The 21,567-nt window shown below is 50.5% G+C and overlaps 1 protein-coding gene across 1 annotated transcript in view; it reads right to left on the bottom strand.

Moving 5' to 3' along the window:
* Positions 1-21,567, bottom strand: part of LOC112118536 (transport and Golgi organization protein 6 homolog) — an 85,088-nt gene that overhangs the window by 35,005 nt on the left and 28,516 nt on the right. Inside the window, exons 10-14 of the mRNA XM_026663248.2 lie at positions 19,406-19,532; positions 17,047-17,238; positions 14,116-14,250; positions 7,481-8,017; positions 6,161-6,218 (exon numbers count right to left, since the gene is read on the bottom strand). Of these exons, the coding sequence (XP_026519033.1) occupies positions 6,161-6,218; positions 7,481-8,017; positions 14,116-14,250; positions 17,047-17,238; positions 19,406-19,532 (1,049 nt within the window). The remainder of the gene's footprint in view (positions 1-6,160; positions 6,219-7,480; positions 8,018-14,115; positions 14,251-17,046; positions 17,239-19,405; positions 19,533-21,567) is intronic.

The following is a 21,567-nucleotide window of genomic DNA, read 5'->3' as shown; positions in this document are numbered from 1 at the left end:
TCCAACAGAGAGGCTGTGGGGGGGCGGGGTCCTGCTGGGAAGAGTGGGGCTGCGCTCCAGCTGGAAGGGGTGGGGTGGCTGTCCTGTAAAAGGACAGGCGGACTGATGAAGAGCCCAGGTGTGGTGGGCGTGTGGCATCATGTCACAGGATTTTAAGAACCATGTTGTAAGGCCCCATGGGTCTAGAACCCAGGTCTGCACCAGGCAGCTGACATCGCAGCGCCAGCTGTAGCCCACCTGTGCTCCACTTCCCATGATCCGCTGTGGACACAGACATGGGGAAGTTCTGCTTCAGGAGCTTGACAGACAGCAGCCTCATGGCTCCTGATTGGCTCCCTGCCCTATATAACCCAAGGGGCGTTCCAGGCAGCGTCCAGGCAACAGCGTGGATCTTCTGTAGCTGCCATGACTGTTCCTACTCATTGCGCCTGAATCCCTGGCTTTGACCTCGGCTTGGTCTAGAGTTCACCTACAGACTCGGACTCTGACCCTCGGTATCGACTCTGGCCTGGAATCCAACTACAAACTCCTCTGCTTCTCCCAGCCTCAGGTTTGCCCCTGCTCTGACCCCTGGCCCTGACTGCCCTTGTTGGGATCAGACAGACGTGGCACCAGGGTATTCTGGTTAATTTGCACTATGTTTTTGTAATAAACCAGTACCAAGAAGGGGTCTTATGAGACAAGAAAGCTTGCAGAGAGTTACTAGGACCTTCAAAGGAGGGGAAACTGAGGCAGACACCCCAGTTCTATTGTGGGGGGGAAGGGAGGGCTCCATGTGGAACCGTCCTATAACAAACATACTGAGAACCAACCAGCAGACAACTGGGATGGTAGGAAAGGATGAGTCCGTGACGGATGTAAGTGCTCTCTCTCAGGACTGAGCCACAGAATGAAAACGTTGGAGACTCTCAGAGAGGCTGAGAAATAGGGAATCTGAACATGCCTGGCCGTTTTGCCTGAACGACACTGCAGAGAAGCATGGCCGTATGGTTAAAGCACAGTGCAGGGGCCAGGAGACAGGGTGGGGTTCCGTACGCCGTGCCCTGTCCAGGATTTGCAGCTCTGGAACTGAGCTCAAACAGCTGCAGACTTATTTCGGGCTTGACTGTCAACATAATAGAAAGCAGCTACTAGTAAGTGAAAACGATCTAGTGGCACAAAGCTCTGGCTCTGACAAGCACCCGGCCGTGGTGAGATCTAACTCCTTCTCATCCTCAGAGTAGCAGCCCCCACCTGTAGACTCCAAATCTTAAGTATCAATGAACTAACATGCTCTGTCAATTACTGGCCACCAGCCTAGATCGATACAGTGGGATAGTGCCAGACCCCTCTCCCTTCCTGTATCATGCTCTGGGCTGAGCTCGGATTTCAGTTCTCAGTCATGGCTACCCAGCTTGCAAGTTCCAACATCAGAAAACACTTGCAAGAAAGCCCTACCGCAGAAGCAGCACGTGTTGCCCAGAGAAAAAGGGAACCTGCCTAAAGCATCCATCAGCTGCTCTCAACCTCTACCTTACATCCCCGAAGGCCGTTTACAGGGCAAGACTGACAGTGCTTTCTAATCTTAGCTAACATGTTACTTCTGTGTACAGTTAGTGACTCAACACCACAAGAAACTGTGTCAGGGTTAATCGGAACTATAACCGGCGGCTAAACATGTGAGGAGCTGCCCACAGTACACGAATCATTCAGAGGCTATCTAAGCGTGCATGCATATTTCACCTGCACGGCAAGAACCACCTCATCCCACTCAAGACTGTACAGGCAGACAGGAAGGTGTACTGATAAGCTAATCTTCCAGCTGTTTCGGAAGGGTTGCTCTTCCAGTCATCAATTACGAGAAGCAAATACGGTATTTCTTCTCTTGCTCCTACTCCAGCCAGCAAGAGAAGTGGGGACAGAGACTGGGGTTTGAGAATTTTTAAGGAGCCAGTCTTAACCATGAGTCAGTCTTAACCACCCCAGACTGCCTTCATCTCAGATTTCTGCTACACTGAAGAGGAGGTTCAGAGACAGAGGTAACTAATTGTACAATCCGCAGGGGTTTTCTTCCTCCATACTTATGCGTCTCCTAAGCAATACATTGTTTACCCCTCTAAGAATCTAATTGTTCATGTCACTAAGACTTTCCTTCCAAAGGAACAATGCTACCTTATGCACCCAACCCAGCAATTCACAAGAAAGATCTGTCTATTGAGGAGAGAGACCTGGGTCAGAGGTGGAAACAATGCATATATATGAGACTGACTAGGATGCATGCCCTGGTTCCCCATCTGGCTCAACAGTACTAGGGTTTTGTGTTTAAGATTTGGAAGGATTAGAAGGTAGACTTCTACGGTCTTATTCAAGCTTCTGTTGCCTGAGAAGACCATTGCAGGCAAGTGACGACTCTGTCATACGTCAGGCTTGTCTACACTAGAAGAGTATAGCTATCCTGGTAGAGCTACCCCAGCAAACCCTCCTCGTGGGGGGACAGTTTATTCTGCCAAGAATGCTTTTGCTAGTTGTGATGAAGTGGGAATTTTCTGTAATATTTGTATGACCCCTATGTGTGGCTCAGTGTCCCCCTGTACTTAACATTGCTACCAAGTAGGTGAAAAGGGGGTAAGTCTGCTGTTGGGGCAGCACAGAAAGCATGAGGTGTGCGCACCACCCCGCTGCCTGGGTGGAATGAATGGGTCGTTAAAGACCTGGTTGAAACCAACCCAAATCAACAGAGGATCTACAGAGACAATGAGAACCGCCCCAATGACTGAGCAATCAACACTTAACAGGGGGAAGCGCTCAGAGGTGGAGTATGTGAACTCAGCATAGCTCTGCCTGAAACCGAAGGACAGAGGTGACAGGCAGGGATAAAGAGTTCGCTTCTGGAAGAGGCTGGACTGCTCTCCCCTGGGACTGACAAAGGGTCAGAGAGAGCCAGAAATGGGGTGCACAGCAGCTTGGATGGCGGATGGCACTAGCTTGGCCAGACAGACACTGTCTTAATCTTTATTTCTCTATGCTAACCTAAGGACTTCCAGTGCCGCATTCCAGTTGACTAATAAACCCTATTCTGTTTGGAAAAGTGTGTCTGGTGTCACTGCAAATACCTGCTGAGGCCCATTAGACTTTTACACTCTTCAGGGACTCTAACCAGGTGTGTGTTCGTTGGACGCACTGGGCAGAGCTCATAGCATGAAGCGGGAGCGCTGAAACCTAGAGGCTCAAGAGTAGGAGCTGGTGAGACCGTATGGCCAACCCTGAAGGAAGAGCGGGACCCACTGAAGGGGTTCCTCCAATAGCTGGGATGTAGCACAGGTCTTGTGGAGCCATGACAAGGGGTACAGTTTATACCAGTTCCCCAAACAGAATAAGTGATACTGGCAAAACTTAAGTGTAGACCAAGCCTGAGAAATAACAAGTTTTGATAACAGCCACGATCAGCTGATTTGGTGACTACAGGAGATGGTGTGCGCATGTAACCATCTTCACGTGGTGCTAGTCCAGGGGTGTCAAGCTCATTCTGTGGCGAGAGCTGAATCCCATTTTTTAATTCTGATCCATGGACCAAAGTTTCAGTCTTGCACAAACACACTACTGTCGATCCACAGTGGCACCCCAACAATGTCACAGAGACCCAGGGGAGAATCTGGTCTTTATGTAGCAATGAAACTTTGAGTTATTGTCATGACATGTTTTGTTTGGAACCCAACTGTCTTATTCGGCAGCACCCCGTAGGGAAATCTGCTCCCCCACAGGATCACTATTATTTCTTCACTTTGTTTCCCTTCCTTGTCTCTCTCTTAACTGTGTCTGTTTTTCTTTCTGCACATCCTTCTCTGCAGCAACTCCCCGTGGCCACCTTCTTCCCCATTCCATGCTCTACAGTGGTCGTTAATTCAAGAGTTAATGGTTACATTAAAGTGTCATCACTGGGCTCCAGGGTTAACATATAGAGGAGATTAATGGGGCTTTGGGGAGTTCAGACCTCTCAGAGCCATTGATTCAGGCTGTCTGCAGAGTCAAGCAATCGCTACTCCACTGGTTACACTTAGGTCACGTTTCGGAAGGGATTTTTTCAACCCTGAGAGCCAGAAACAACTTATTTTGTTAATAATAATGAAAGCTTGTATTGTGAATGTGAATGTGTCATTTGGGCCTCATGTCTGACATTGTCCTAGTCACACCTACAAGGCTAGAGATCAGTTAGTGGTAATAGATGACTATCATTCCCAACGGTTATGCTACCTGGCGTCCCTCAAGAATCCTTCCCCCGTCTATCAGTGGTTTTATTGAGCTGGTGCCCCCATTACTAAGTGGTGAATATTAAAATACCCTGCCCAGGTACCCCAATACGAGGTTTCACTAGATGCTCTCTCTTCCTATGTCTCTCCTCTTACTGCAGGGACTCAGTCTAAGGTAGGAAGCAAGGTCAGGAATCTTGGCACCATTTTCGGCAGTCATTTCCATGGAACAGGATGCGTGGGCACGCTATTAACCTCTCTTCACATGCACAGGTTTCTTAGGAAGAGACTTTATTTTCCCCACGATGACCTCACAGCAGCAAATATGCCCGGGGAGCCGTACAGCTTGATTACAGCAATTCCCTCAGCAGAGCTGCTCCCGCTCTTGCAGCTGCTTCAGAGTGCCACAGCACAGTTCCTCGCTGGGTTCAGCAACTAATCCCATCCCTGCCACGGAGCCCCCTTTAAAAAGTGCACAGCAACACCCCCAAGAGTTTGGAAACCACAGGGGGATTGTTTAGATTCGTAGTGTGCAACTGGGTTGGAGTCCAGATACCACAGCTTTTCTTCCGAAGGAGCTCTATTTGTTCATGGTCTGTAAAGCATGTCGGTACAGCTTTGTGCCAGATCACCCTGCAAATCTTTACAAGCAGCTAAACAAACATCTGCGTTACTCTAGAAATGACAGGTTTCCCCTTTAAGGAGAGCCCAGGTATTTTCACCATGTGGTGGGGCAGCTTATGCTTTCATAGTTGGAGAACCAAGCAGCTCAGGAGAGTTTCTGGTGTCAGACTCCCAGTTCCAAACGTGTATGCTGAGCACCATGGACCAAGAGGCACTTCAGCCTGTCTACACTACAAAGCTATGTCGACCTAACGTCCATAGCTACGTTTGTCTCTCACTGAGGTAGCCTCCCTGTTGCATCAAAACAGTAACACCATCTCCCCACACGACATAAGGCCAAAGACAGCCTACTTCTGCCATCACTGCTAGTGTAGACACTGAACTACCTGTGTCAACTCCAACAGTCCCCCAGCAGTTGTCCCACAATGCCACTCTCCCTGGGACAGCGGTTGCTCCGGTCACAACTTTGGACTCCACTGCCCACGGGTCACAGGTACCAGAAGCCTGCCCTCACCTTTCCCTTTAAAATAACCCATGTATTTCAGGAATGCCTTTCCCTGGTGGCCCAGTTTGGGGAGCACACCTACTAGCTAACCTCTGCAAGAACCTAAGAGTGACCTGTGCTCTACTAACAGCTGCAGGCACTGGCTAGCACGGAGGTCACTGACCCCGCATCCTGCGCTACTGCCCTTCATTCTGATGGAGAAGCCTTGTACCATGCCTGTGACAGCAATGAATTGTTTGCCCACTCAGCTGAAGGAAAGGTGTATTTACCGCCGTGAACTCGAACACAGCCACCAACACACTTCCGTGGACTGTCTAGATTAGTTAACGCAAGTTAACTGGCAATCAATTGCCCTGAGTTACAACATGACCAAAGCTCTAGTCTAGACAAAGCCAAAGAGATGTTAGCTCCAGGAGGTCTGCGACCCCAGTAGAAAATCCATATGGATCCAAACTGCTGCCTGGGAGGCATAAAGCCTGGATTTCACAGCCACTGGCTCTCTGGTTTCCAGGGAACTCTCTCCTGTCTCGCCTCTGACTTTCTTGGGAATGTGCAGTGTTTAAGAATGAGAGACTCACTAAATCTGCAGCACATCCTCAGCAGGGGAATATAATCAATGGCTTAATTGGTAAATAAACAAGCACACACCTTTCAGCTGATGTATGCCAGCAGTTCACAGATAGGAGCATGGGTGGAACACAAAGGACTCATACATATCACAAAACAAATGCTAGTTAAACCGTAGTGGGAAAGATGCCCTCCAGTATTAGACACCAAACCCAAGCAACTTGGGCACTGCACTCACCTTGAATAGCAGAAAGGTACACAAAGGAGTCCTCATGTTCCATATTTTCCAGGAAAACCTGGAGGACAAAGCACACCAGTTACCTTCCTAGGAGTGCGAGATCCATGTTCTCCCCTAAGACAGCTCCAGTCCCACACACTTGGGGGTGTTATCCAGACTTCCCCATTTCTCTGAGCTGACCTTACCACTCTGAGTGAAGCCGCTGTACCTTGTGGTCAAGCTGGAGTTACAAGCAAGGCCCTGTGTGATCTGTGGGGAAGCAGCTTTTCTCTCCACCTTGTAGGCAAGTTTGGAGCAACAGGAAATTTTGAAATTCTAAACTTTGACAGCAACTAGCTGTTCCACTGCCTCCTACCCCAACACACCCCTCTGCAGCCAGCAATGAGGGACCAGTACATTGGCTGGATGCTTCTGCAAGCAGTGAAATAGTAAATGCTGACAATTTAACTCATCACAACTAGGCTTGAGAGTTAGCACCACGCTGAGATGAATGTGGAAGTTTACACCTCTCAGAGCTGTCATATGGGTGGATTCCCACAGCATCATGGACTGCACGTGGCCCTGGTTAAAGGGTTTGAGCCTGGGTCATGGTTGCCATAAATGTGACGCTGACTCATGAAATCTGCTAGCAAGATACTGACTCCTCAGCTGCCCATTGCTACAGCAGAGACTGCCAGCTGCAGGAATCTCCTCTGAGCCCTGCAATAGCATGTAGGACAATTTGTTTCCTTAGCTATTCACAGGGAGGATGCGAGGTTTTCACTTACAGAGATCTGTGGGCACTTTCCCGCTTTAACTCTGGTTCCTCTCCTTTAGCCCCAGAAAAAAGGAGAAGTGACCTCTGCTCCTCCCTGAACCCAGGAATATGGGGCAGAGGCGGGGCATGAGATGCCAGCATGGGAACAGTGCACGGGCACATTAGCCATGTTGGCCCAGAGTAACCTTGCTAATCTCATGTTAGCAGGGTCAATAATTGGGCTACCAAATCATCATGTTTACTGCTTCATAGGGCGGGGAGGAGAGAGAACAAACCCCAACAGTTGAGAGGGAACACAGTAAGAGTTGCTGGGACCACGAGCAGCTGAGCTCTGCAGAAAAAACCTGCCAACGAGGGATCTGCGTGCTCTTCCCAGACATGTGTCCGGCCCGCTTGAGTCACTCCCCCGGAGCCCACGTTGTCCCAGGTGTGTTGTCATGTAATAAGTGTGAAGACAAGCCTGTAAGCGTGACACTAGGTTGAGCATGGCACAGTGTCAGAAGGGAAACCGCACATTAAACAAACACGATCTGTAGCAAGCTTTAGTCCCGAGTTCTGCCTACCTTGAGGAGTTTCTCCTGAGCCTGAAGTCCGTCTGGATCCCTCTGCTCTATCAAGCGGGAAAGACCCCGCAAGGCAGCTGCCCGTACTGGGATTTCAGGGTCATATGCTGATAAGAGGAGCTCCTGAAGCGGTTGTGGGCTGTGGGCTGCTGTAGGAGTCCCAGCGGGGCACTCTTTCTGCATGCTGGATTCCCCATTCTTTCCTTTAGGACTGGGGTTACTGGCCATGCTGCTGTTTGTGTGGCTGCAATTTTCATTACTCTGTGGTGGTCCCAGGCTGAGCCCGGCTGTTTTGTCCTCAGGACTTTCTGTGGGGTTTGCGTGGGTCTGTCCTCCTGACCTGCTTGACCCTATTTTTTCCCCCAGGGTGCTGTGGGCAGCACTGCCAACAGTTTGGGTGGAGAAGGCTCCGTGAGTGCAGATGGTGATGCGCAGATCAGCAGCGAGCTGCTGGATGACAGGTTCAGGATGAATGCGGGAGATCTCCTCCAACAGGGGCACCAACTGCTTTAGGATGGCAAAGTCACCCGATTTCAGCTGAAAGAAGAACACAACTGTCACTGACATGGCCTCAAAATGAGAGCTGGACACACTGACTTACAGCAGCTCCCGAGAACACTCCCCTGGGCTGAGGGGCCTGGGAGAGAGAGTGGTGGGAGACAGTCTAATGGAGTTGACTCTATTAAGAAACCTCGGTAACTGCACAGCGTGGATGTGAGCCTGATGGATCAGATAATAATGTGCCCCAAACTGGCAAGTGTGACCATTAAGTGGGGTGGGACAGCAGCTTTTCACATTTCCCTACCATCCTCACATGGGGATGTGGCTACAGGAGGCCCAGAACACCTCGTCTGGTCATGCAGCGTCTCAGACACAGCAGGAAGTAGTCTGGTTTCTGTAAAGCCTCACTGGCTCCTTCTCCTGCACATCCTCTACCGACACTGCCAGTCTGCTTGCAGTGCAGTTCAGCCCCACGGCACTAGCTCCGCTAAGCGGGGGGGGAGACGCTCCTCCCATGAGGCATTTACTCAGGCCTCATGTTCACTGTAGCACATACAAAAAGGAACATGCGATGTGCAGGTGCAGTTGTGTGAGCAGTCACTTGACTAGCTGCCAGGGGCGGCTCCAGGCACCAGCACACCAAGCGCATGCCTGGGGCGGCAAGCCGCGGGGGGCGGCCTGCCGGTCGCTGTGAGGGCAGCAGTCAGGCAGCCTTCGGCGGCATGCCTGCGGGAGGTCCGCCGGCCCTGCAGCTTCGGCGGCAATTCGGAGGCGGGTACGCCGAAGGCGCAGGACCGGTGGACCTCCCGCAGGCATGCCGCCGAATCCGCGTTACCAGTGGACCTCCTGCAGACATGCCGCCGAAGGCTGCCTAACTGCCGTGCTTGGGGCGGCAAAACACATAGAGCCGCCCCTGCTAGTTGCACATGCAACAGATCACAAACTGTGCATGTAAAAGTGTGCACAGGTAATTGCACGTGACTATCACAACACTCTGCAAGGCCCTGTCTTCTGCCTATGCTTCTGAGGATGGAGAGAGACGAGAGCTAGTTTCATGAGTGCAGATGGTGATGTGCAGATTGGCAGCACGCTCCAGGTTCAGAGTGAATGCAAGCGATCTCCTGCACTTGTGCTAAGAGGGTATTTGTTTGGGGTTTGATTAATCTTTGATTATTTTTTTCTTGCCTAGAGGTGAGGAGCAGCTGCTGGTTCAACCTTTATATGACTCTTTTATGACAAAGGTGCCCAGATCCCAAGATTAGGAGCCATTTGTGTATGTTGTAAATAAAAAAAAAATGATTGTCTGCCCCAGTATCTGCTAGGAGTCATGTACAGGAAACCAATGTGTCTGCTAGGACTAGGCACTGAGCCGGATCATTTGACAGTTCTCTAAAGCATAGCAAGTGCGTCACCTTCCAGCCGAAGCATATGCCAGAGATGAGCGTGAACTGGGACACAAAGCGCTTTTCACAGACTGGAGATTCCCAGAGTATAAGGCCAGCAGGCACCACTGTGATCACCTCATCTGACCTCCTGTATAACACAGACCATGGCACTTCCCTGCATTCATCCCTGTTTGAACTAGACCGTATTGGTTAGAAAAAGATCCGATCTTGATTTAAAATCTGCTTCCCAGTGGATAGCTTTTTACTTGTTAAATAACCCAGCACTTTCACCCTGTCAGTGTTATTAGAACTACAGGTGAGAATTATAACATTTCCCCACTTTGGACCAAGTGCCTTTGCTGTAGCCAACACCTCAACAGATCCATTGAAAGGACCTCAACAAAGGGTGAAGATGCTACTTGAGGGAGAAAATTGCTCTGTGCGTGACAAAATAAACCAAGTGGCAATTTCCTGGAATTAGCACACAGCACCGTAAAAGAAACTAGGAAGGGAGAAGACTTTGGAGGGCAGGAGCAGGGGGAAGGCAGCAAAAGGCTTATATCAATCCCAAAGGATTGCGTCATCTCCCAGGACTGGGCCAATCCCCTGTCTCCACCACCAGGGCCAATCCCAGTACAGCCTCTAGTCCATCCAGGAGATGCCTGCTTGGCCCTAAAACTCTACTATCAGGTCAAGGATCTCCAAGAGGCTCAAGAAACCTATCACTCCTCAGGTGATTGCACATCCTAATCAACAAGCTAGCAGGAGACAGACCATCTCCGGATCTCCCAAAGAGCCTCCTGCAGCAGAACCCATGTGCTCGGAATGCCTGTTTGGCATCAGTAATGTTTGAGCTTTAGGACTGACTGGATGAATCAGACTCCACAGCCCCCTTTGGAGATGGGAAAATAAATATTATCCACTTTCTTCTGGCTGGGAAACTGAGCTCCTGCACAGTGAGGTGACTCGCCCAGCACCACGCAACAAGTCCGGAGAAGAGCTAGGGATAGAACACAGAAATCCAAACTCCCAATCCCGACGCTGAAATCAGGAGACCTCAACACCTTCCGAATAAGGCTGCATTGTCAATGCCTGGGATTTTAGCCTCTCAGATGCTGGGGAGACTCGGGGAGCAGGGCTCTCACACCTACTTTGGTTTTCACTCTCTGCTGCACCAAGGACGTCCTTTCCCATTTGACAAATATTTTCTCTTGAGGTTGCAGAGATTAAGGTGCATTTTTCATTTACTTCCTTGTTTAACGAGCAGCACTGATTGACCTGCCTCGCTCTGGCAAAGCGCCAGCAGGGGGAGCACAAGAGCTACAACCTCACAAAGGACATGTGCAGGGAGGGGCAGGGAGGCATGAGAGAACCACCGGGTTCAGCAACACAAGGGTAGATCACAAAGCTGTCCTCTGCACGCTCCTCCCAAGCCCCGTTTTACCCTGGGGAATGCACTGTGCCTAAGCGACTCAGGAGTGTCACGGGGTAGAAGTTCCCTCTGAAGCTGTAGCAATGTGTCAGAGCTGCAAGAGGCATTGTGGGGTTTTGCTAGCAGCATGTATCAGGACATGGGAGAGGATGGAGAGAAGTTCTGGCACTGAACTGCATTTCAAAAATCAGAGAGAAGGTGAGCGAGGTAATAATTTTACTGGACCAACTTCTGTTGGTAAGAGAGACAAAGCTTACGAGCTTATACAGAGCTCGAAAGCTTGTCCCTCTCACCAACAGAAGTTGGTCTAATAAAAGATATTACCTCACCCACCCTGTCTCTCTAATATCCTGGGACTGACAGAGTTTCAAAATTCAGTCATTAGATCTGGAAAAGCAAAGACTCGAGTAGTGAAGCTGATGGTTTGCCAGTGGCCTCAGGAAATTTTTCTGCACAATTGTGCAAAACACTTAATTGAAAACCAAGATAAATATCCTCTGTGGTGGCCATTTGAGACAAACTGAGTCCTGCGCAGATACAAAATTTTCAAAAATGGTCCGCAGATGCAGATATCCGCAGATTTGCAGGACTCTAAATGTCAACCTAAATGTCTGATGTCAACCACCATCTGCCCTGGGAAACCTCTCTCGTTCAATTGACTTGGACACGTTAAGTTGCTTCCATTAACAATGGCTAGCAAGCTGATATGAGCTAGTGAGAATCAGGTCTGACTTAGGAGTGGGCCCATGTACAAGTGTGGAGCCCTGCTCCACTACTTCATCCACTGCGGATCAGGGGCACGGACCGAGAATGCACATTCTCTGCGTCTGAGGAGGTGTTGCTCATGCCAGAGGAAGGAGGGTAAGGCGCAGTTGATCAATGAGAAGACCCCAAAAGGAAAGCAGGAGTCTAGGTGAGAAAGCAAAACAGAAAGTGCAGAGAGTCAGCTTCTGCTCTGAGTTTACATGGTGTTTGGCTGGTTTAGATCATAGCTAGTGGGAGGGACAATGGCCCGCAGTGCTCTAGGCTCCCCTGCAACCAGAAGGGAAAGAAACCAATCGTGGTACATGCCCACCTTATGTGAGTGGAACACTCCTGGGCAGTGGTTCAGAGGAAGGTAAAACCCTGCCAAGCCCTGGGCAAAATTCCTTCCCAGCCCCACATTTAGCGATCGGTTTAACCCCATGCACACAACCAAAAGTCAATATTAAATACCCAGTCCTACTTCTTAGCGTATGCACAACTGCCTCAGGTGGCATGTGAGCAGGATTCATCACCAAATTTGGTCCGCTAGTTGGATCATTAGCTTCCCCAGTCTGGGCTGGGCACTGCCGGGGAGTGCGACGTGAACACAGATCCAGGCCCCCACCCAGTCCCACTGACAACCTAAAATGCTGGGATTTGGCAGAGAGCGGAGAATGGACTTTGTCTTCCCCTTGTGCACATGTATCATGATACAGTCATTAATCACATGATCACAGGCTACTGCTGAACTAACATAGCTTCATACAAGATTTCCACTGCTTTACACACGTGACACCGCGTACCATTTTCTCACACTTCCACTAACTTCATTGTCAAGACAGTCCAGAATGTTTTCACTGAAAGGGTCTCCTCTTCCGTTAATTATTTTAGTAACTTAGTGAGCAAACAGATACAACAAATTCTCTTTTCCACCAGCAGGTCAGCCTTCCTTTGGTATAATTCAGAAAATAAGGCAGTTGACCAGAAAGTGAATTTAGCTGCAAACTTAGGTGCTCAGCAAATGTTCACTATTATTCCCATGCCTGCTTAATTGGTAGGATGTCCTATACGTTTAATTTATTGTGTACTTTTCATGTAAGTGACTTTCAGGGACTGGCAGACATATACAGAGTAATGCACTTACAAGATGCTACACGTGAGCATCTCAGACAAAAAAAAAATGAATATTTAAGGAATACAATGCGATCACGTAGAGACTCAGATCACCTATACCTGGTGGTAGAGTCAGGGTTCTGCATGAAACTAACTGGTACTTCATGACTTGTGATCACTGAACTGTGCAGAGTTTTTTGTATGCCATTTCCTAGGTTTATTTACTTTAGAGAAAAAACACACATCAGGAGCAGGTTGATTCTCCAGGACTTGGAAGCTGCTGGCATGCAAAGTACACCTCTACCCTGATATAACGCTGTCCTCGGGAGCCAAAAAATCTTACTGCGTTATAGGTGAAACCGCGTTATATCGCACTTGCTTTGATCCACTGGAATGCGCAGCCCCCCCGGAGCGCTGCTTTGCCGCGTTATATTCGAATTCATGTTATATCGAGTCGTGTTATATCAGGGTAGAGGTGTACATGTAAACTCCATAATCTGGAACTAAGTGGCAAAATATCACCAGAACAACCTGTCCCCTGGACACTAGGAGTCCCTAGACAGGGCCCTATTCTCCCTTATGCTTTAAGAGTTGTGTAGCTAGAGAAAATATTTTCTGCCTTCCCCAGCAGCAGAACCCCTAAGGTGTGTCCCAGAGGGGCTCCCTCCCGTGTACCTTACAAGGCACATACAGGATCACTATCCTCTTCATACTTTAGAAGATTTACAGACTAAACTAAAAGAGAAGTGTAGTAGTTTGACTAAATATGCACCCAGGCCATGCTCCTTCACTGGGTCTGTTCACAGATTTAGAGTTTGGTGGCTTTTTTGTTAGGAACACACCACATTATAAAGAGACCTTGGTTAAATGAACAAACTGAAGGAGGAAGAGGCTGAGAAATGAAGTAGGATCCAAGCAGTGCAAAGACCTGCGTGATGGCGTGAAAATGCTTCCAAAACAGGTGCAAGTGTAACCTCTTGAGCAAAGGTGCTGCTTAAATAGCAACAGGTAGACAGCTCAATTGTGAATCATCTGGTCCCTTTGTTACAACACAGCTACATCCTTCGCACATTACACACTAGCCCACTCCAGTTGATGCAATGGCATGAATCAATTTCTTGGCATCACTCTCAGACAAAAAAGTTAGCAGACGTGGGGGAGAGAAAAGGGACGGGAGCATTGTAATATCCAAACCACAGCCTAAGTGTCATCCTGGTGAAGGGAAACCATGTCTGTACCAAGGGGCAAGGCACAGGAGTGGGAAGGATCTCTATTTTCAAAATTTCAATATGATCTGATCTAAACTAACCCTCCAGTTCCAGCAATTCTAGTGCTGCATCTCAGCCCATGCACAGGCTGTCATGCATATGCCAGAGCAGCCTGCATTGCTGGTCAGGGGCTCCAGAGGCCCTTCCATGCATTCAGATCATATGCACACATCCCACTGTGTCCTGGCTTACCTGTACTGCCCCTCCTAGCATGGCAGCCACTAGTCCTATGGACATGCTCAGAGTCTGCGCTTCCACAGTGCCCTCTGAACCCTGGGCAAGACTTGCACATGCCCGCTGCAATGTAACTGCCACAAATTCCACCACCTGCCAAAGGGAAGGGAAGGGAGTTTAGGGAACAGAAGAAAAGGAAAGATCACATCATTCCAGTTAGAGACACAATAATTCTTCAGTCCTTAAGCCAAGCTCTATCACCACACCCACGGTATTGCACCCCTTATGGGCTGGCCCACAGCTCGGACGGCTGGCTGCAGTGCACTGCACACTACAGGAGCTGTGGTGCTCAACCAGGGGAGCCAGAGAAAGACGTATTTACTTGGAAGTGGAACTTCTGATTCTTTGTTTGGCATTCACACAGTGCTCAGTGTTGTACCATAAACAAAAATAGACAGTTCCTGCCCCAAAGAGCTCACAGTGCCGGACATGCTGGGAGTTCCAGAGGAAGAGGAGACAGCGCGGCTTTGCTTAATTTATTTATAAACTCACTTGGTGAGCACCAGGAAGCCATAGGAGTTTGAGAGATACTTTTAGCAAATTTGAAGTATTTCTGGAGATATGAATCCCCAGTAGCTGCTCAGATATTATGAGCTTGGCCTGTCTAATTTTCTTCGCTATGAAAAGCACCTCAGCAATATTATGTCTCAACGTTCTGGCCATTTTAACTTTAACAAGCAGACTTGGCTGTCAGCCCCAGGAACGCAAGGCTGCAGCCAAACCAACAGGCCTTCCCCCTCCCTCCAGTCCTTTAAACTTGAGACAAAAACCTGATATTTCTGAAACTTGATACTTAAACTACAACACTCGCATCCCCCGCCTGAGTCATACATAGCAGGTTTTAGCCCAAAGCCTAGCTAGAAACTCCTTAAAAAGCACACACTGATAGACTGGGCTATAAACAGCAACAGTGGCTTGGCTTCTGTCAAGGCTTTCCAGGTCCTTTATTCCAAGGGAAGCAGCATTTTTCTTTGCTTCTTTACTGCAGCCCTTCACAGTCCCTGGATGACGAAAATAATGCAGCTCATTGCATTCATTAGCAGGCCTCTCCGAGGGCAGGAGTCCTGCAAGGTCTCCAGGGATCAGTATGTTAGCAGCCCCCAGGAGCTACCCCTTTCTGACCTGAGCAGAGCAAACTGACAGTCTCTGCAGGTGACTAGAGATTTGTGCAGAGCAAAAGGGTAGGAAGTGGGCAAGGACGGAGGAGGTGCTAGGAAGCAAAGGGCACTGGACTCATCAGCTGATCACTGTTGGGAGGGATGACAGAGGAGGATTAAGGGTTCAAATATATTAGGAAAAGGCTAGGGCTTGAAATATTAACCAGGTAAATATAGAATGGGTAGGGGTTAAACAGTGCAAAATATTAAGAAAGGACCAGGTTTAAAATATCCTGTAAGGAACAATTAGAAAGCTCAGTAAAATAGGGTTAGGTTAACACCAGCACAAATCAAAGTCATGCTGGCTAGCTACGGGGTCAAACGGCAAAGCAGGAGTTCAGCATGGATCAAATACGTTCATTGAGCCAATCCTGCTCCCTCCCCTTTTCTCTAGGCTGTCTTTGACTGCAAGCGCTCTGCGGCCCGGACTGTGCCCTTCCCCACTGTCATCGTTCGGAGTATTCCGCCAATCAAGAATAATTGGTCTTTTCCAGAAACACACTGCAGGGTTTCCAGTCCCCAACAATTATTCCTTCTCTAGGCACATTTCATCTGTTCAAAGCACTCCCCAATTATGCAGAGTAAGACCAGGCCAGGGGATTAGACCTCACGCGCTCCATGCCGAGTCTGCAGTCAAGAATAGGGGCAGATATTTCCCCCCATGTTTCACAGCTCTCTGCAAGAAGCTTTAAAAACACAAACACATTTCCTGCCCAACTGGTTTTGGCCTTCGCCATTTGGCAGCCCAAACCTTTGATCTTCCCTTAGCTTCCTGCATTTCTAATGGAGCTCGACATTAACATGGTGCAGCACAACTCTGTGAAGAGGCTCGTTTAACTGCTGGTGCAGAGCCGGCACGGAGCACCCGAGTGCTGATTCGTGCTGGGGATGTAAGACTTGCGGCTATTCATACTTCATGCAGGGGTTTCAATTCAGAGTAACCTTCTTGGGGTAGCTCCCATTTGGGGCCCCATGGCAAGAGGGCAGAGGGTATCTGGTCACCACATCACATTTCCACCAATTTGGAGCTCCTTCCATCCCCAAACAGCAGCTCAGATCACCTCTGCAGTTTGAGTAACACGGGAGTTTCTGAATTCTCCCAATATTATTCAAACTGCGAATGGAAGGTCAACTGGCTCTGGGAACAAGGGGCTGGGAAAAAATATTGGCACTCTTATTAGCCCAGAAGAAGGTGCTGTTGGAAATGGTACAGGAGCACCAAGTCTGGCAAGGTCCCCTAGATCAGTGGTTCTCAACCTGGGGTCCACAGACTATGTCTAAGATTTCCAAAGGGGTCCACACCTCCATTTGAAATCTTTTAGGGGTCGACAAATGAAAAAAGAAGTTGAGAACCACTGCTCTAGATACTCAGCCCCAGCCTCTTCCATCAGGGTGCCCACCAGTGAATGGTGTAGAAGTGCTGGCTGTGGGAAGCTCAGAGCTTCTGCTGTCTCATTTTCCCAAGCAGAAGTCTTTGAGATTGCAGGCTATTCTCCCCTGTAGTCACACAGGGAACACGGCTCCTCACTGCACCCTCACCTCAGTGCATGGGATTCAGTCAACGGACAGGCAGTAGCCACATCTGACTTCATGTCACACTCTGCAGAAGGGGTTCACCCAAGACTCATACAGGACCCACCTGAGGGTCGTTCTGTGAGCCTCAAGTCAGATGGCATTTCCCATGTGCAGTGTTGTTGCCAGTGCCGTGCCCCTGGGCTCTGCCATGACCTACCTGGACAACGTCTGTGAACACGGTGTCTGAGAGGCGCTCACACAGCATGGCCACCAGCTGCAGAACAAGCAGCTTCTTCTTCTGCCCCACGAGCTGCTGACTGTGGTATTGCTCCAGCTCCACCAGACTCTCACAGGAGAGGGGAGCAGCATCCGAGCCAGCCTCATCCTTTGCAGCCACGTGAGTCAGCTCCTGCCAGGGAGGGGAGTGCACGGCACAGTCAGAAAGAGAGCTAAATACAGGAAATCGGTCTGTGGGCCACCGGCAAGGACAGCCCCATCCACCCAGCTGGGGGCACCCAGCTGGCAACTGGCCAGCAGCTAACGCCCAAGAACAAGGTCAGATTTAAAGAGCACATCAGTATCACAGAGCAGCCGATTCTACTATAGTAGCTGCTAGGCCTCAAACCTTTGCTGCCATCCTCACCCTAGCCCAGAATCTTCATCCAGGTGCCAGGAGCCAGGTTGATCTGCACTGAGGCCTTGGGGATTCTTCTCCAGCCATTTTCCTAAAGCCCAAGCTTTCCAAAGGGATCTTATGCTGGTTCTGTTATCCCGGCCCGGGATCTCCCACCCCTCTCCTCACACTGCTACCACCGGCCCCAAATGCTGAGGGTGACCTCCTCGCACATAGCAGGGGAAGGAACACTAAAAGCTTCCCCTAAGGATGGTCACTTAGGGCTGTAAACCTGCCAGGGTCTTGCTTGCCCATTTGCTTTGGTGCTTGCTTCAGACACACCAGGGACACTTTGAGCTCTAGCAAACTAGATTTTAACTGTATATTTCCTGATTTATAACATGAACAGGAACATCTGCTGAACACGTCGAGAAGGGCTTCCTGGTGGTGGGCTGCGTGGCCTGGGCACCCCGCTTACTTCCCACAGAAGTGCCCTGTAGCGAGGCAGTGGGATACCCCACAGCCCTGCGGAGGGACAAGCCTCCCCTAGCACCAACGTGGGCGGAGCCAGAGGGTCCTGCGCCCACCCCCCAGAGGTCACGGCACAGGACAGGAAGTAGAAAAGCCCCGCTGCAAAGCTCGCTTACAAGCCAGCCGCCAGAGAGGCCAGATGCCTGTGGCCTAGCTTCGGGTTGGGGAACGCCGGCAGGCCGCGCCTCCCCCTCGCCAGCTACCCCGAGGAGCAGCCGCACCTCCCCCTCGCCAGCTACCCCGAGGAGCAGCCGAGCCTACCCCTCGCCAGCTACCCCGAGGAGCAGCCGAGCCTACCCTTCGCTAGTTACCCAGAGGAACCGATGGTCCTGGAAACCTCCGAGGACGCCGCCCTAATCCAGGTACCTTATGAGGGGGGAGTCTAGAAGTAGCCCGGGGGCAACCGACCCTGGTTTGGCTGCAGCACTGCCAGAACCAATGTCAGTGTGTTGAGGTCAGGATCCCCACTGACAGCAGCAAATCTTCTGCCGCTGCTAGGGCCCCGGCTGGGACGCAGTGGAGTGGGTGGGCCTGCGTCCCCCCTGCCACCCTACTCACGGGTGGCCGTCTCCCCCTCGCACCAGACGCTCAGAAGCCTGAGCTCCTGACTGGGTGTTTGCTGCCCCGCCCTGACCTAGGGCCAAGGCTCACACTGAACTATTGGCTCAGCCCCTGCCTAAGGGCCGGAGCTCCTGACTGTTTGTTTATTGGCCAGCCCTGACCTAGGGCCTGGGCTCATATTGAACTATTGCGAGACGGTGGGATACCCCACAGCCCTGCGGAGGGACGAGCCTCGGCCGAGCCCTTCTACATGCCCCTATGCTGCCGGTGCCCCTTCCCATCCATACACAGGATGAGCTCTTCTGGTGGCCATTGAAAGAGGCCCAGACAAAGGAGCGCAGCGCTCTGTGCACAGCAGAAGGGCCGTAACCATGGCACCAACCCCAAAGGGGGCTAGCAGGACACGGATTATACACTCTGCCTGGCAGCAGAGGAGAGCAAAGCCTGGCCCTCCGAGGAGGGACCATGGCGGTGATTAGGCTGGAGACGAAACTGCAGGAAGAAAAGGAAACGCAGGGCAGGGAGCTGGGGAAGTGGCAGTCTGCAAAGGTAGGGATTACCCACAGCCTAAATCCCACCATTCAACTTCAGACACGTTCCTGTCGTTAGAACAAGGGTTAACCCTTTCACAGACTGAGGACTCCATGCGCCTCCTCAGGGCTTGGCGCTGGAACGGTCGCGAGATATAGCTACCCTATACCTGTAGCGGTTCTTTCCCAGGAGATTTAAGTGGAACGTCCCCCTTCTTCCAGTACCCTCCCCACATGCGGCATGGAACCATGAGGCATGTGAAAGTTAACCCTCTGGGAATGCAAGGCACTTCCTGGACCCTTGCACCTGTGCGGGCTGCTAACAGACTGTGGCCTCTTACCTTTAAACAGCAGATGAAGAAGTCTCCAGCTAAGCCACTCTTCTGGCAGTGAGTCAACAGGTCCACCAACTGCTCCATCTGCCACTGCTCCGAGGAGACCTTCTGGTAGAGTGCCTCCTCCTCGTCACTGAAATGCAGCCAACGTTTCACCCGACAGGAACCCACCCAGAGTCTCGCTGGTGTCGGTTTCTGAACTACCCCTGGCAAGAGCATTTCCCTGGCACATTTCATCCCCAAGTGCTGTAGGGATTTCCAGAACACTTCCACAGGGGCACCCTTCCATTTCCCTATTGAGATGCAGCAGCCAGTACACAGGAGTGCTACACCCGGTTCCTGGCAGGAAGCAGAGAATGCCGTATCCAACAGAAGCGGCAGGGAAACCGTCAGAGAGACAATGTTATTTGAAGATGGAATTTGGCCTGGGCACCAGGACTAAGGTCCCTATTCATGCAAGAAGCATGCAGGGCTCTAAAGGTCAACGGTGGCCCCCGCTGCCTAGCCCACTCTGGGTGCTGTTTAAGCTAGTCAGAAGTCAGGGATCTGGTTTTAAGACTCAAACAAGCATGAAAATCACTCCCAACCCCAATGGAAGAGCCCACAGGCTGCGGAAGGTATGCCTGCAACAGGAGGGTCTGTCTGCCTTCTCTTTGGTCAACAGGATTATACGACCTCGCTCCCAGAAGAATCCCTAATCTGCTGCTGTATGCCAGAGCCTTGTCCATGTTCTGTGCGGGAGAGTGCTGGGGTGTGAACCCATGCTCCAGATCCAGCAGGAACTGCAGCAAGCTAAGCTCTCCTACCGCCATCACGGAGCAGTGCCAAACACTTCCAGGAAGAGTTCTCAGTTGTATTTAGTATCTCCCCAGTGTAAGATCCACTCCTTCCCATCCCGACTGGCACTGCAGCGTTTGGGACCCTGGCTATCTCATCCAGGTTTATAATGTGGTTTCAAGCTGTAATGAGCCAAGCCTTGGGTGAGAAGTGCTTTCCGTGCTCCAGAATCAACGTGAAGTCCCAAATGCCCAAGGGGCTTTCGGCTTATCTGTCCCGCTTTGTGTCTCAGTATTTCCCGTGCCCTCCCAGCCCACCTGTCACTCCTGATCAGGGGAAGCTGGGGCAGCGTTTACACTGTTTCATCACTTCCAGGCTTTTGCAAACTCCCAGTTACAGCAACACCCTGTACTGCACGCCCTGAAAGGGGACAGCCAGTAGGCAGCTGATGAAATATCATTTAGTTTGGTGATGAAGTTGAAATGGCTGAGCATTCAGTTCACTAATTAACCTTTGCAGGAATGACAAGGGCGGAATCTATGCACACAAAATATTTAGCACATACATAACTCCTCTGCGAAGAGCTGCATGAGCATTAATTAACAAATGCAGCGGCCCAACAATTGTTTCCCCAGCCATAAAAGAGGGAAATAGATACACAGAGGGGAAGCAAGGCCTTGTCGACATGCAAAGGTGCACTAGTTTAACTTAAGCCGTGATTTTAAATTGATTTAGTTAAACCTGCGCAAACCCCTGTGACACTTATTTTAGTTCTAACCAGGTTCATTCGAGTTGCAGGCACAGGTTTAAACTATACCAGAATAAGAATAGCCACATGGGCTTCTGCACCAGTTTAACTAAATGGATGCAAGTCTGTGTGCAGACAAGTCCAAACTTGCCCACACAGCAGGCCAGTGACAAAGCAGGAGTTCCTGGTTCTTTCCACCAGGTAATGCTGGCTCACAGATACATGCCCCAAGCTGGTGATGGGCTCTGTCTGGACAGTGCTGGAGCCTGCAGTCTTCCATTTACCCTCAAAGCAGACAGAGCACGGGCAATGGCCGTGTAATGCCAGGCACCAACGTGCCTGACCCTATTCTGGAGGGACCATCTCCAGGAGCACTGAGGGAGTTCAGTCACTATGGCTCATTCAGTCAGCCTACAGAGGCTGTCAACAAGGGGGTCAATTAGTACCATGCTGATGGTGCCAGATGTCCACTCCACTCATTTCACACATGCAACTGATCAGTCATTAGACCGGGGTGGTCAACCTGAGCCTGAGAAGGAGCCAGAATTTACCAATGTACATTGCCAAAGAGCCACAGTAATACGTCAGCAGCCCCCCTATCTGCTCCCCCGCCCACTCCCAGCACCTCCCACCCACCGGCAGC

Source organism: Terrapene carolina, unplaced genomic scaffold, assembly GCF_002925995.2.
Source record: "Terrapene carolina triunguis isolate 2854851 unplaced genomic scaffold, T_m_triunguis-2.0 Scaffold32922, whole genome shotgun sequence".
NCBI classification, from domain to species: domain Eukaryota; kingdom Metazoa; phylum Chordata; order Testudines; family Emydidae; genus Terrapene; species Terrapene triunguis.
Note: the sequence above shows the minus strand (reverse complement) of the source record. Positions and strands in the feature narration are given on the sequence as shown.